Source organism: Salvia splendens, chromosome 5, assembly GCF_004379255.2.
Source record: "Salvia splendens isolate huo1 chromosome 5, SspV2, whole genome shotgun sequence".
Classification (NCBI taxonomy): Eukaryota; Viridiplantae; Streptophyta; class Magnoliopsida; order Lamiales; family Lamiaceae; genus Salvia; species Salvia splendens.
Window position 1 is genome coordinate 3,168,230 of NC_056036.1, and position 17,346 is coordinate 3,185,575.

Consider the following 17,346-nt stretch of genomic DNA (forward strand, 5'->3'; position numbering starts at 1 on the left):
TGTTTTATCCTCCCTTGGCTATTTGTTTCATAAAACATTAGATTAGATGCTAACAACCATTTGATTTAGATTTAAAAAAAAAAGTTGGAAAGTGATTGAGATTATTCTTGATTGAAACTGCATCTGCATGTACCTTAGTCTGTATTGAATGTGAGAGTGACACATGTATATAAACAAGTAACATGGAAGTGGGCATCGATGGTGAATTAATTAATTGTGACTATGGCTGTTGGCCCCATTTTGTCTATACGAAAAGATAAAATTGTTAGCTCCCTTGCTATATGGACCCATCATCACATGCTAGGCTATGTGCTTCACCAATCGTTACATGTGCCCAGCGATGCATCCTCCTACGTATTTAATTTTACATCTTAATTAAGTACTACTATTATGTTATAATTAGAGTATTTATTCGATTTGTTCTTTTCAAAGTCGTTTTTAATTTGAGTTTATTGAATTTAATTTAATATAATAATAAAATTACTTTCCAAACTTATAGAAGTATAATTTTACTATGACCAATGTAATTGTACAAAAATGTAACATGTTAATGTATATACCTATTACCAAAAAAATCTCGTTTTATAAAATTTAATTAGCGCCATCGTATCCATAATTTAATGACAATATTGCAATAGGAGTAATTATTTATCTATTTTACGATAGAGGTGTGCACTCTTCTAAACTTCCATCTATCTTATTAAAAAATTATTAACAAATTATTAGACAAACAGTCAATAATAGATACAAAATCAAAACAATTCATAATAAAAGAGAATTACAAATATCAAACTATAAAATAAAGAGCTCGATATTCGATTATAATGTCAGCTACAATTCACGATCAACCTTAAACCAAATTTCACAAAGAAAATAAATAACTAGGTGTATTTTTATTCTTCTAATTATTAACCAAAACTACTACTAATAAAATACTTATAAAGAAAAATCCAACGGTTGCTAATTAATGATAAAATACAATCGAGGATAGATAATCAGATCTGTCCACTGTCGAGCATGCTGTAAATTGTAATAACCACAATGTATCCAAAAGATGGAAGTAAAATCCAAATAAAATAGAATCCACAATCATTCAGATAAAAAAGGAAAAAGGTCGCTATCAGAGAAGAAGAAGAAGAAACAGCAAAAATATAGTAAAATCATAATGCATTGAACCTCACTACTTACATACTATGCATCATCTATTACAGAAGTTCCTTCTTTTCTACTTCACCACAAAGTTTTGGACATTCACACTATAATATAGCTCCATACAACAAAATGAAAGGTAGATTCTCAAAGGCTAACCACAATTTTTGTGGATAATAATGATAAACAGATATTCATATATATATAGATGGATATATATTCTCTGTTACGACAGGGATGGGGATGGATAAGATTTTGGACAACGCTTCCGCGCCTGTTTCCAGAACAATGATAATTCTTTCCGACTGAATCAGGCCGAGGTTGCACAATAATGTGGTGATGGTGGGATGATGAAATGGAGTGTGTGATTGGAGAATGCCCAGACATGTATAAAAAATGTACACTTGCCAATGTGAATGAAGCATGGGAATTTTAAAAAATCGGCGAAAATAGGTATTACTGTAAGGCTCGGAGTGTGTAGAAAGAAAGAAGGCGGGGAAAGAAGACCTTCTTTCTTTGCTCTTGTTTTTCATGCAGTAGGCTAGCACTGCCGCCCACGGCGGCAGCCAAGGGCCCCTGCACCGGAAGTGATGGATCCGACCATGGAGGAAGACTTTGCACCCAAACTCGAAGCACGAGCATAGCTGGCTGAAGCTCCAGCTCCGGATGGTGTGAAGTAAGCTCCGTTCAGCATCAAGTCTCCTTCTGATCTCCAGTTCCAGCTCTTCCATTTGCCTGCAGCCGTGTCGACTCTCTTTGTAACCTGATCGTAGAAACAGCAGACTTTTAATAAAATCTTGTTTGTAGAGAGAAATATGCGACAAAGAAGTGGAAATTCTGAGGCTTGCAGTACCTCCTTTGCAAAAGGATTGACTGGTGCAAGGTATCTGTTGCCTTGGCTGTTGATGGTGGGCTCTGCACTTCCACCTATTGCGTACATCTCCCAGTGAGTGTAGTCGTTGTTCACGACGTGGAAGTAGCCATGTCTGCACCTGAAAGGGGTTGATACATAACAGATCAAGATGGATTTTTTAAAGCAAAGACAAATTTGGAAGATTGGAACATTTTTTTCTTGATTGTAATACCTTGGCATTCTCTGGATGAGTCCCTCTCCAAAGTGGTTGAATGCGATAGTCGCCTGCATCGTCTTGTCTCTCATGTAAGAATCACTGTGGCCTAATAGAATCACCTGTTTCCACCCAAGTGTGTTAGTAAAAACTCTTCAAAATGCAAAACAGATGAAGTTGTTTTTTGAAGGATGGCCTGCCTCATTGTGGTGTGTGAAGTAGTTGTTGGAAATAGTGATGGCAGTGGATCCCATGACAGCGTCCACAAGCCCGTCCGCACAGTTAGACAGCGAGTTATGGTCGACCCAAATATGGCTTGACCCAAAGATGGAAATCGCGTCACCATCCGCCATAGTCCTCCAGCCGTAATGCGAAGGCGAGCTCCTCACCATCGCATTGCCAGTCGGCTTGCAGTCATGGATGTGCAAGCCATGGATGATGACATTCGTAACGAACTGGATCGTGATGCATGCGCCGTTAGCAATGTGCACATTGACTCCACGTCCGTCTATGGTCTTGAAGCTGTTCATGATCAGCTCCTGCTTCAGCGTGATGACCATGTCGCGCTTGAAGACGATCCACAGAGGCTCGTCCTGGATGACAGCATGGCGCAGGGTGCCCGGCCTTGGGTTGACAGGGTCGTCGTCGCCAGCGTCTGTGACCACATAGTAGAGGCCGTCGCGGCCGCCAATGGCATTGCGACCGAAGCCAATCCCGCAGTCCGCGAGTCGCTTCCGGTTACTCTGCCAGTTGGCGTCGCAGCGCCAGCAGTCGTCGATGGGGTTGCCAGTTCCGCATGAGAAGAAACCGAGTTTTCTCCTCTCCGTGCTGTTTCTTGTGGCCCTGTACGGTTCAAAAGATTCCTCATCAAACTGTTGAATTTGTGTCGGTGGAGTTAATATCTCTTTCTCTCTGGTTATATTTAATTAACTAACTATGTAATCTCTTTCTCTCTAGTTATATTAAATTAACTAACTATGTACTAATATTTTAATAAGTACTCCATAACAGACTCTGTATAGGAACACATGCAGTCACGTGAAAAAAGATACTAACACAGCTAATCCCACTTAGTATGTGATTGGAGAAGTAGCTTTCATAACTAACAACAGAGAATTAAATTTCCAGATAAGGAGCAGAGATACAAGCAAGAACATGAATAATTATGAATTACTATAAAATTACCATGAGCATTATATGTGAAGGAATGTTGTACAAGGGAGTCAGAAAAGAGGCCCCCATAATCCAATTCACACATTTAATCAAAGAAAAAATCTATAGAAATAAAGACAGCATGTGGGTAGGGACGTAGGGCTGCTGAGAAAAAAGTATAGTGACATTGAATATTTGCTGACCACAACGAGAATAACTCATTAGCACTAAATGCAGAAAACGGCAATTATTTATCCCAATAATTCTTTAAATATTAATAAAAATGATATAACAAGAGAGAAAAGACCTACATTTCTACCATTCTTGCCACTTCTTCTGGATCATCAACTGCGTGCTCATTGTAATACTCCTCAATTCCTTCCAACCTGCACCAATTTTTTTTAATTAATAAATGCATAATCACATGACTCTGTAAGAAGTTTTTCCGAAGATTGGGATCTGAATTTGACCAGGAGTTTACCATTTAGGCTAGACCAAATCGACTATAGCTGATTCTCTAGGGAGGTCAATAAAATTGAAAAGGAAATAATACTGTAGTAATTCCACATGGTGGTGTCAGTTGCTACCGACATCTCACAAATTAAATAACTATACATACATAAATATTCTCTCCTATATTTTCAGCTTATTAATTTTGAAATTCCACTTTAGAAAGTGGCTAACGCATCACACATGACATGACTCACCCACATATTGCACTACACACGAGTGTTGTACATTGAGAGAGACAGAGAGAGAGAGAGAGAGAGAGAGAGAGAGAGAGAGAGAGAGAGAGAGAGAGAGAGAGAGAGAGAGAGAGAGAGAGAGAGAGGGAGGGGAATAAACTGATAACTGATTAAAGAGGATCAAAATGCAGTGCTCCAAATAACAGAGAGCAATAATATATTAGGATAATTCCAACAGAAGAACCCGAGGGGGATTCGCCTAACATAACAACCGATTAAACTGTTCAACAATCTGCAGCAAATATGGAACCGATTCCTTTTCGCGAAAAGGAGATGGTGCTCATTTTAGAAGATCTGACGGCTTAGATCAGAGTTTATGAAACCGACGGTTTAGATATGTGAAAAGTAGTAGTGTTTACTCACTTTTCCGCCGCCGTCGAATTACGAGAGCTCTGCAACAGCAACTCCTCTTTCTCAACCGCACTGCCGCCGCAACAAAAAAAATTTATCAATATACATATATAGTATAATGCGCTTCACAGAATTCACAAAAATGTGGAGATTTTAACTCTGTTTATCCTAATCTGAGTAATCCTTCCTTTTCCATTTCCCAAGCATAAACAATCACAACATTTTTCCGCAAAATGCAAGTGATTTACGAAGCAGATTTGATAGGAATAAAATCGAAATAAATAAAAAGCTGCGAGATCTCTGCTGAAATCGCGAAATTCAGCATTAAAATGAGGATAAATCAGTATTTTGAGAACTTTCCCCAAATCTTCAAGCTGGAATCACAAGCATTTTGGAAAAAAAAAAAGCAAAAATCGCGAAGTTGAACCTCAAAATAGCTGATTCTTCGACTTTCTGGATTCTACACAGAGCTCCGGCGACAAACGCGAACAGCAGCAGCGAAAACAGAGGTAGCGATTTCTTAGACGCCATTACGTGACCTTTCTCTCTCTGTGTGAGTTTAATGTGAGTGTATGTATAGGTGAAAAATGTGTGTATTTGATTCGGTAAAGAATGCGGAAGAGCAGAAACGAAAATGGAGCAGGAAAAGGTAGCGCTACGACCAACATAACGGACTCCTCCTCGTTTTATAGACTGTGACGTACAGAGAAACGTTACACTTAACGTCCGTTAACTAACTGCCATTACTGCCACCCCCACCCCCACTGCCTCTAATTACCGGTTAACTGCATTCACTGCCAATCACAATTGCGCTTTTACTTTTTTATTTTATTTTTCGTACTATTATAGTATTGCTTTTTTTCACAAGAATCATATCATTTGTTCATTTGAGATCATTCAATTGATAAAAATCTTATCTACAAAAGAATAATGGAGTATTAATATCTGAACTGAAACAAGCCACTACTTCACAGAAACAGAAAAAAATTATAAATCTATGTTTACGGATTTATATTTAGGTAGTTAATAACAAACTAACTTCTAGTCTAATTTAATGAAACAAAGGTTTTTACTTATAAATTACTTCATTGAATAATCAACGTAGTTCATTTATGACAATAAGACATAATGATTAATTATCTAAATAAAGATGAATCGCATAAGTACTTATTTTCATTTCTCATAATATCTATTTAAGGGTTACATGTCACTTTGTTTACTTGATCCCATCTCTCCCGATTAATTGATTGGATAATTTTTTTTAATTGGTGGAATCTCTAGTGAAAAATTTATAAGTACACGTGTAAATATTTGGTGACCTCTTTCTGAAATTTAATTGCAAAATGATAAATTAAAATGATTGCTGTGTTGAGAATGAAGTATTTTTTTTATGATAAAAATTTAGTCCACATTAATTTTGTTTCAATAGCTTAATAATTGATACTTGTAAGTTGTAACGAACTAGTATTGCTTATATCCACTCTGTCTGCCCTGTCACGTGCATGTGGCGGTCGCTCACGTGGCACACCTCACGCCTTCTGTTTTTATTTTCTTTATCAATAAATGTATTGTTGGCCTTTATTTAGGTGAGTTGCAAAATGTTATAAATCGAGTTAGGCCACTAAAATGACTTTGGTAAAATGATGTAATAAATTTCCTATCAAAATGTACTCGGTGAATAATGCATTATACATTTATTATTATTAAAAAATATATATATCATTATGTGAAAATGGGTACTACAATGATAAAATACTACTCCTTAGTATTGAACAGTATTTGAATTGAAGAAAATTTATTACTGAAAAAAGATAATCTCCATTAACTAAATCCAACGATACCAGCGCTAATTTGCTGCTATATAGGAGTATATTATAAAACACTACTCCCTCCATTCGCAAATAGGAGTCTCGTTTTTCTATTTTGGTCCGTCCGCGAATAAAAGTCCCGATTCATATTACTATAAATGGTAAAGAGGCCCCACATTCCACTAACTCGCTAAATTTAGGCCACTTCCGGCTTGGAATCGGCAATTACGGTTTCAAGAGAAGTGAAAATCTAACGAACCCAACAAATAAGTTAATGATTTCGATTTTGATTTAAAACTGATGTTTTTCTCGATTTTTCGGTTTTTGCCGGTTTTGGGCTGAATGCATTCCGGTTAATTATGATGGGACCACTCCGCAAAACACCCAACCAAATCTCAAGTTCCAAACCAGGAAAAACACAATTTGGGAGTTGGAATTTTGCAATTTTTGTTTTTTGGCTATAAATGAATTAGTTAGGAGTTGATTGGGCGGCAAGTTTGTTTCGCTTGCTCCATTAGTCTCGGCGCATGTCATTGCGGAGTAGGACTGCCTATTCCAAGATTTAGAGCATCTTAAGATATGGTTTTAGCTAACTAACCAAACACGATGTTATTTAAGAAGCGGAAGTCGTGGGAACGTTTGTAATGAAAAGGTTTTTCACGTTATCGGAAGGCAGAGAAGGTGCGACTATTGTTCCTTGCATTGACGACGATCGATTTCTTATAAATACGAGAGAAAATAATTTTTTTTCTTTATTACGTGACTTCATGATATAGTTTTGCTTATTTTTTAATCCAGATGTTATGAAGAATTTCATTATTAAAATTTGATTATAGCTCCAAATAGATTGTGTACCTATGATTTTTTTAAATTATCCACAGCTCCTATTCACCACACCTATATAACCTATAATATTATTGAGTTTATTTTTATAATAGATTAATCAGGTACAAAATGTCAAAATATAATACATTTTTTTGATAATATTGAATTTTATTTTCAATAATATAACCTACAACCTATATACATTGTAAACAAATTAAGTAAACAAAACGATCTTTTTAGGTAAGTCAAAAAAATTCGATATTCCTATCTTTTTGGGGAAGCGAAGCATGCATGCAAACATCAAATTTATGTGTTCCAATCATAACGATATGTCACGCTTGCTACAAAACAATTGCCCCAAATATAACTCTCCCCATCCCCCACCCCATGCACAAAAAGTTCACACACACACACGCACAAAGATATATGTTAAATAAGAAATCAATATATTGGAAAAAATAAAGTTGTATAGTACATTTTTGTAAACATCTAATAACACATTACTTATATACTCCACTAGACGAGGGGGGTATAAAATAAATAAATAAATATACAACATACGCAAAAAAAAAAAAAAAAATGGCCCACTTCCCCCTCCCATTAACGTGGCGTGACATGCACCAATCAATAATTATTATGGGTCACTAAAATATATTCCCACACACTTTGTCACATTTACCAACTATTAGATCACATAGAGAAAATAACTAACTTTTTTCCTATTGATGCATTATTATAACTGCCGGCGGTTATATGTAAGGAATCCAAGGATCGATGATGACTATAGTCGACAGCCAATATATAATCATTGACGGTTGCAATATAACTTATAAGATCAAATCTTATTTATTTGATGGAATTATGAAAATTGAGAAATTGCCATATCACGTTTCACGACTCACTATATAATTAATCTAGAGGCACTAAATGGTACTCCATATAAATTCATAATTATCCTGATAAATGCTGTTTTATTTCCAACGATTAACTTAAAAATGAATAACGTGACATTTGATAAAACTTAAAACTAATTATTATAGGCAGTTGGCTGACAATATATTCGTTTAACAATTTAAACACTGGCCTAATCATAATTTCAGCATCATTATGAGGCGTAATTAGTCGATGCCGTAAGTTTATGGTTTGCTTAGTTCACCTTTGATTAGTAAGAATTTCAGGAAAAATTAAATAAGTTTAAAAAGGCCCACAAAGTTATCAAAGCTTTAAATTAATGATTGAATGTGCCCACTCAAAAACTATTACTACTACTTCATATCTCATTTAGTCATTTTATTTTAATTATGTATTAAGACTATATAGTGGATGATGCTATATTGTATTACTACTATATTTTTACATAGACTATATATAGTGAATATATTTATTTAATTATTTAAAGTTAACCATACAATGGGACACGAAGTGTTATTGTTGCTTCTTCCAAATTGGTAAAGACTTTTTTTTGTGGGGTTCTAAAATAAATGAAAGGTAGATTTTGTAGGCCAAGTTTTGTTACCAGAAAATTGGCAGGTCGTTGCTATTTAACCATCTCCACATATTGGATGAAAAAAATTCATCTTCACAACTTTTTTTTTCTTCAATAAAGTAACAGGCATCCAATTAAAGTATAGGCCCCTCCCATTACTCGAAAGAAAATAATATAAATAAATATTAAACACTAAACAAGACAAACCGAAATCATGCTAGATTTCGGAATTTTGGTTTTTTTTTTTTCACTTCAATAGCAATTTTCTATAATTGTACTATTCCAAAAAAACAAAACTCAAAATTGTGGGTATTCTTTTCTATATAAGAAGTCTAGGAATAAGAATAGAGACATTTAGGATGGAAATAGGTACATGAATCATCAACTATATATAACTAGGAAGTATTAAGTTCACTTTTAAGAAATTAATTAACACTAACCTTAATTTTGTTCAAATAAAAATGACATGGTGACGTCACGCCACAAAAATTAAGTTTTTTGGGATTCCCTTTTCTTGGTAAGTTTCCTAACCAACAACCGGTTGGAAAAAAAAGTACTACTACTACTTGTTAACTAATTAGTCATGTCATAAATCTAATGAATTGACCAAAAAAGCACTTGTTTAAGCCTTTAAGGACATGAAGTTAAAGTTCGAAACAAAAAAAATATTTTGAAATTATATGTATTAAACAAAAAAATAGAAAAAACATAGTAATTGATAATTAAAACAACCTACATACAACGGTACGGAGGTATCCAAAGTCAATAAGCATTAATTATGTTACTTTATTCTAAATTAAATTTCACCATATGAGGGAGTAATATAAGTAGTTCCCCATATATATTAAAATAACATCAATTTTGGAAATAGTCTCCATACACAATGTTAGGCCTTGGGGAAACGTACATGGGCATATATATTTTTTATTTTTCTCTACTTCCCTATTGAAAAAAAAAGTAACTTAATATCCCTCCTTAATCAAAATTATATATATTGAATAAAAACATTTTAGTATATATAGTAAGTTACCCCAATCAGTTTTTATATTCATATTATCACTCCTCTTATCACCACGAACTATGCAAAATAAGTAATACAATTAATTAATTTCTCAAAGATAGTATCCGTAACCGTATAATACAAGAATATGATATATTATACATTGAATTAAATGAAATTGTTTTGGTGTATGACCACCACCATGTCTCCCTACCATACACATGGAGAACATGGACTTCAATTTCATCCAACCAATCATTTTCTCCCACCCAAAATTAGTTCAATAATCAATCCAAAATATTCATTTGGATAATTTCATATTCCTAACAATACAACTAGAGATGCCCAAGGTTTTCGATTCCGGCGGTTAACCGCGGAATCGTAACCGCCGGTTCCGGTTCTGAACCGGAACCGTGACTTTTTTCTTGAACCCGAACCGTCATATTTTGAATCGCGGACCGGTTCCGGTTCTAAATTTTACGAACCGAAACCATGCCGGAACCGCTGGTTCTGGACGGTTCCAAACCGGAACCGTGAAAAACCGTCAAAAAATCGTGAAATCTAGCCGGAACCGTAAAAACCGTAAAAAAAACAGCCGGAAAACCGGCGATTCGGAACCGAAACCGGAACCGTGAAATAGCCTCACGGTTCGGTTCTGGTTCCACATTTCTCGAAACCGGAACCGCCGGTTTACGAACCGTGGGCATGTCTAAATACAACTAGTTTGGGTGTTGATCATAAAATACCCCTACCAAGTGCATGTGCATGTGTGCACCATGTGCTAAGTTGGAGTCATGGCCATCAACCATCACATCATTATAATTCGTCTTAATACATATGCATGTAGGGAGAGGTTTAGGTTTTTTCTTATATTATTAATGAATATGCTGTATAATTTAATGAACTTATATGAAAAAATCGTTAGATTATAATACTATATTATGATACTGAACCTTTTTCTTAACCACGGTAAATTACGGAACAAATTTAGTAATTTTATATATTCGATGTAGTCATATACTTAATGACGCATTAACAATATTATCAATATATTGAAAAAATTATGAAGTTTGATTAATGTTTAGTGTCGCAATTTTAAAAAGGTGTTAATTATAAGCCACAATTTTGATATTTTTCTCAATCATCCCATCCCGTTGATTGAAATTTGGAGGAATTTGTGCATATCCTAAAAGTCACAATATATTAGCATAATCTTATATTTTAGGAGTATTTTTCAGACTTAAATCAATGGCTTATGTGAGATATACATATGCATAAAAAATTATAGATTTTGGTTTCTACGTTCCTCCAAATCAAATCAATGTGATAACAGAGAGCATGTCAAAGTTGTGATATAAAAGTCATATAATTGTCTATTTTAAAAATTACAAAATTTACCGACAATTTATACAATATACTAATAACTCATTTTAATATTGCAATAATATGCATAGGCCTTAGTTGTTAAGTATTTGCTTTTTCGTATTTATTTAGGCAGGTGTTGAATACTTTGAATTATGATAGCCCATAAATGCTTGAAGATAGAAGTATCTAAGTTTTACCCAAACACAACATAATTGTCTTCGATTAGGGCTATGAGTGGACCAATGTGTTATATTAAAATGCAGCACAGGCTGTTTTTATCCATTAATTCAAATCAAATATTGAAGTCAAAATAAATATAAGCCATGAAATTAATTTGGAGTTGCATGTGTGTTGGCACAAGAGGAGGCAATGACAGAAATGAGAAAGCATAAGTTACCACACACACAAAAAAAAAGGAAAATGATTATGTGTGTAATGAATTATACTTTGGTGTATATTTCACTTCAACTAATAATTAATATTCGGAATATAAGGCCAATAAAATATTCAAGAGATGTTTAAGAAGCACCTTGATCAATGTTTGTGAATTATATATAATCCAGTACATAAACTAATTAATTTTTAAACTTCTTGTATATTTAAATGCAATTCTCTGTAATACAATTATTTGAACTTTTAAAAGATTTTCAAGATTATGTTATGGAGTGATTGATGGCTTTCGCTTTTCCAACCGGCCACGTATCAAATTTGCCAGCCTAGCCATTTTGTTATGAGAGTATAAAGATTAATATGAGGTGTAATCTTAATATTAGTTGTATTTTGATTCAACATTATTTAGGTCAGTACATTTTTTTTTCAATTATTCATTATCAACTTATTTATAAAGGAAGAATTATATTGCGATATGTCTCCCCATAATAAATAAAAATGAGTTTGATGAGATTCTAGTATTAAGAGCATCCGCAGCGGTGAGCAGGACGCTGTCCGTCCGTCCGTGCCAGCGGCTCGGCACCGCTGTCCGCCGCTGCGCTCTTGCCGCTGGCGCGGTGCTGCTCGATGCATCGAGCACGTCCGTGCCAGCGAGCACCTGACGTGGCGCGTTCTGATTAACAATCGACATTTCCGTTGTAAATTCAAATTTTTTAAAAAAAAATCGAAAATAATACCAATTTTTTTTAAAAAAAATCAGAATCCCAAAAATCTGGCCATTTTTTTTTACCGTTTTATAGGATTTTTTGATTTTTTTTTAATTTTTATTATCCCCAAAATCATCTATAAATACACACATTCATCATCCATTTTTAATTTTTAAGACTTTAATTATGAAAATTTTAATTTTTAGGATTTTAATTATGTAATTTTTAATTTTTTTTGTAATTTGTGATATTATTCCGGTTATTTTTAATGCATTTTAATATTGTGAAAATATTTTTATTTAAATTGAATAATAGAATGGTGGGACCCTTGAACTTGTCCTTGCGGAAGAGCACGGATGTGGGTGTTGTGCTCTTGCCTAAGAGCATGGAGTAAAAGTGGGCCCGAGCCCACATCCGTGCTCGTTGGCAAGAGCACGAATGTGGATGCTCTAATAATCTTAACATACAATTCTACTTTAATGGAGTAATAATATTCTTTTTTCAGTCAAAAGTTGCAGTCAAATGTTTCGGACAATATAACCGATCAAGGGACAGTAACTCATATCACGGAAGGAAACTTCGCGAAGAGTTCTATTACTATTAATGGGTGATTCCAGATATCTCCTTTAATATATATATCACACCCCCTAAATTAATTATTTTAATGATATTTCATATAAAAATGGATTATTAGTGGAGTATAACATAACACATAGTGTTAATGCTTTTAATTATATGGAGTATTCTATTTTGAATATATCAACCCTATTAATATTTATCTAATAAAAGTGTTAATAATTCTAAAAAATAATTACATATTCTCATTTCATGCAATAAATTTATTCTATCAAGTAAATATTTAACTAAATAATATACAAAGTAAAAAATAATACATAGATTGAAATACAAATGGACCACTAAATATTACCTATGCGAAAAATGGAGTATTGAATGTCACCCGACATCCAAAACAAGAATTCATAAAAAGTAGTAGCTAGTGTATGTTATGAATACGCATTAATTTTATTTGAGAAGAATTTTACTTCACATAAGTTAAGTGATATAAGAGCATCCACAACCGTGCTCTTGCCAGCGGCACGGTTGTGAGCCCGGGCGGTACTATTCATGCCTGCTCTCTGGCAAGAGCACAACACCCACAACTGTGCTCTTCCGCAAGGACGAGCACAATTAATATAAAATTCAATTACACAAAAACATTTCCATAATATTAAAATTCATTTAAAACCCACAATAAATATTACAAATGACAAATAAAATTAAACATTGCATAATTAAAATCCTAAAAATTAAAAATTACATAATTAAAATCCTAAAAATTAAAAATTACATAATTAAAATCCTAAAAATTAAAAATGACACTACTCGTTGCCGAATTTCGCCCACATGTGGTTGATTAGGTCTTCTTGTAGTTGATTGTGGATTCGAGTATCGCGCATTGTGTGTCTTGTCTCGATCCTCTGGCCAACCGTCGTATGCTCGCCTCGGCGTAGGGGAGACCTCGCTGTTGAGCTTCCGGCTTCGTCCTCGTCGTAGAAGCTAGCCGCCCTCGGCCCTTCGTCGGCTATAATCATGTTGTGTAATATAATACACGTGAACATGATGTCGGCGATATTATTCACGTACCACAGCCGAGCCGGGGCCTTCACAATGTTGAATCGAGCTTGAAGGACCCCGAAGGCTCTTTCGACATCTTTCCGCGCTGACTCTTGACGCTGCGCAAAAAGAACCCGTCTCGGGTCGTGCGGGTTGTGGAGCGTCTTCACGAACGTCGACCACCTTGGGTAGATACCATCGGCGAGATAGTAACCCATGCGGTATATATTTCCGTTGATGGTGAAGTCGATCGCCGGTGCTACACCATTCATCACATCATTGAAGAGTGGTGACGAATATAGCACATTCAAGTCGTTGTTGGATCCAGCAACGCCGAAATATGCATGCCAAATCCATAGGCGGTAGTCGGCGACCGCCTCAAGGATAAGCGTTGGGCCGCCGCCTTTGTGACCGCTCAAGTGTTGCCCCCTCCAAGCAGTCGGACAATTCTTCCACCTCCAATGCATGCAGTCAATGCTGCCAAGCATTCCGGGAAAGCCATGGACTGATTCATGAAGACGAAGCAACCGTTGGCAATCATCAGTGGTGGGTGCTCGAAGGAATTCATCCCCAAAAGCAGAACGAACGCCCTCGCAAAAATTCTTTAAACATAGGATTCCAGTGGACTCACCGATATGCAAATACTCGTCGAACATGTCGGCCGTTTGCCCAGTAGCGAGTTGTCGGATGGCACACGTACACTTCTGCAACGCCGTGATACTTTGCCGGCCGGCTGCATCTACACCTGTTTGAAAGTATTCAACACGTGCGGACAATGTGTTGACAATTCGCATGAACAAGCGCTTTGACATGCGAAAACGGCGCCTGAAGTAATCTGCCGGAAACCGCGGCTGGTCGGCAAAGTAGTCGGCAACGAGCCTTTCGTGGGCTCCCTCCCGGTCACGATGGATGTACCGTCGATTTGATCTGGTTCGTTGAGGAGGAGGAGCAGGGGTATTCGCCGCGACATATGCTTCGTAAGCGGCACGATGTTGTTCGTAGTATTCTTGTTCTTCGCGTTCCGCTTCCGCCATAATATGGGTGAAATCCATTTGAGATTTTGAGTGGGGGATGAATGTGTTGATAGTTTGTATGAGAATTATGAATGAGAGATGAATGAGAGATGATTTGATGTGATAAATGGATGATGAATGTGTGTATTTATAGATGATTTTGGGGAAAAAAAAAATAAAAAAAAATCAAAAAAATTCAGAAAAAACGGGAAAAAAAACGGCCATATTTTTGGGATTTGGAAAATATTTTTTTTTATTTTGTAGCATTATTTATAATTAAATACCGATTTTAAAAAAAAAATAAAAAAAAGTTTAAACACAACGGCTATGCCGTTGACGAATGGGAGCGCGCCACGTGTGCGTCCGCTGGCACGGACGTGCTCGATACATCGAGCAGCGCCGTACCAGCGGCGCGGCTGCAGCGGCGGCGGTCCTGCGCCTTGCCAACGGCGCGGACGGCGGTGGCGTCTTTCGCCACCGCTGCGGATGCTCTAATTTCATTTGAAAGTTTTGTCGACGGCTTTAAGTTTGGAAGTCCTACCACTTTTATAATTGATATAAGTAAAACTATTCATGATTCGACATTAATTACACGAGCCATATCCACATAGTAATCACACTAACAGTAAAAAATTTACTTTACTTTTATTTTATTTTTATTCTCCTAATTCTTAAACTATTTTCGGGTAATAGCGCTAATATCATGACATTTTTCGATTTTTTTAACTTCAAAATCAGTTACCAATATCATGGACTTTTGCGTATTATGTTAATTTTCCCATTTTCTCATATGTTCTCATTTTGATCTATTCAATTTTATTCATTTGGATACGAAGCAAAACGAGTTACATGACTAAACACAAGATTTATGTATTTTTATAAATAAAATTCTATTTAAAACAACTACTAGTAAGTAGTATCGTATAAAAGAAAAATAACGGTCAAACATAAAAAAATATAATTAAATGGACAATACACATCTTAACATTATTTGACAATCTCATCCATAAAATTTGGGTATGAAGCAAACAATGTGGGCAAAATCATATGGAGTACGTCGAATGAATATGTATTTATTTACTTCATTACAGCATTTATTATTACCTTCTGCACGCAGATTTAATTTTTAGTTAGGTAAACACAAAGGCGACAAAATAGGAACGTATCAACATATAAATCAATAAATAAAGTTGGGTAAATAATGGTCCAGACTCCAGAATCATCGCATAAATAACAAAATACTTTTTTAAAAAATAATTATTATATTAATATGTTGAAATAATAGCTATTCATTTATAGACATGATTGATATACAAGTTCTTTTATTCTTCTGCTCTATATTTATCAAAAGAATTTATTAATATTGTAATATGTGGTATTTCAGCTCCAATCAAATGTGACATCCTTATATCAAATTTAATTTGAAGAATCTTGTGGGGCAAACCAAAATATCGAACAGTATAGTCCAATTATTCTTTGGATTTTTAGTATTGTTTTGTTTTTTCTATATACTGGTATTTATTTTAGCTGTATGTACAAAACTTGTTTCTTCAAAATTATGGAATTTATTAGCTCATAACAAGTTGAAGAATAAGCGGGGCTACGAGGAAATAATCAAATATTTTAAACTTTATTTTATTTACGTATGGGTTATTATAGTATAGATAAATTAGGTTTATTTATAAATTTTTCTTATGCTCTATAATGACATCTAATTACGGCCCAAAAGTAATGGGCTGAGATGTATAGAACTCACATAATATAATTAAGGGATAACTGCCTAAAAAGTCACCAACTTTGCCCAAATTTTGGTTTTTCCCACGACCTATAAAATTGACGTGTAAAGTCACCAACTTTGTCGGGTTGCTGGTATCTCTCAAATTGACGCGAGGAATTCTTCGGTGACGTTGCTGCCGCTGCTGGAATCGGAGTTCTTCCTGCAGCCGAAGGGGGGCAGCTTCACGAGCAAGGCGGTGTTCGAGTGCCTGGTGGCCGGGTCGGTGCCGGTTTATTTTACGAAGGCGGCGCATGAGGAGCAGTATGAGTGATTCTTGCCGGGGGAACCGGAGAGTTACACCGACGGTGAGGAGTGGGAAGGTGACAGTGAAGTGATGAGCAGGAGGAGGTGAGGAGGTGAGGGGCAGGAGGTTAGGTTAATTTGGGAGTTAATTTGGAGGTGAATTTGAGGGTGAATTTTAGTGTAAGGGTTTAGGGTAAAATTTAATTGTATTTTGTAATTTTATTATATAATTTTCGGTGCATAATCAATAATTGTTGACCATGTCAGCCGCCACGAGCCGCCACGTCAATTAAAAATGACACATCAGCTCACTCGTTGGCCGGAAAAACCATCATGGGAAATCGGCGACTAAATGCAAAGTTGGTGACTTTACACGCCAATTTTATAGATCGTGGGAAAAACCGAAATTTAGACAAAGTTTGTGACTTTTAAGACAGTTATCCCTATAATTAATATTTCAAAAACTTTTAGTGTAAAAAAATTGCATCGGTGCAAACTTTTTATGGCTATATCCTATATTTGGTGTAAAAAAATTGCATCCATGCATTTCGGCAAAATTTCATTCTTATATTACAAAATAAGTTTTTTAAAATGTGTTACACGAGATCGAACCACATACCACTATAGAAATATCATCATACATTTACCAACGT

At 35.4% G+C, this 17,346-nt stretch overlaps 1 protein-coding gene across 1 annotated transcript; it reads right to left on the bottom strand.

Moving 5' to 3' along the window:
- Positions 1 to 1,150: 1,150 nt before the first annotated feature.
- Positions 1,151 to 5,109, bottom strand: LOC121802621 (probable pectate lyase 8). Its single transcript, XM_042202300.1, has 7 exons — positions 4,893 to 5,109; positions 4,478 to 4,537; positions 3,680 to 3,754; positions 2,417 to 3,059; positions 2,235 to 2,338; positions 2,003 to 2,141; positions 1,151 to 1,912 (listed from the first exon to the last, which is right to left on the bottom strand). Exons 1-7 carry the CDS (start codon positions 4,994 to 4,996, stop codon positions 1,691 to 1,693), a joined length of 1,347 nt encoding a protein of 448 aa, XP_042058234.1. The 5' UTR covers positions 4,997 to 5,109; the 3' UTR covers positions 1,151 to 1,690.
- Positions 5,110 to 17,346: the final 12,237 nt, after the last annotated feature.

Bases quoted from the DNA above. Each gene is read 5' to 3' on its own strand.
- LOC121802621 (XM_042202300.1), bottom strand. From the start codon at position 4,996: ATGGCGTCTAAGAAATCGCTACCTCTGTTTTCGCTGCTGCTGTTCGCG. The intron at 3,060-3,679 runs GTAGGTCTTTTC...TGAACCGTACAG, and splicing joins GTGGCAAGAATGGTAGAAAT to GGCCACAAGAAACAGCACGG. The intron at 2,339-2,416 runs GCAGGCCATCCT...GGGTGGAAACAG, and splicing joins ACTTCACACACCACAATGAG to GTGATTCTATTAGGCCACAG.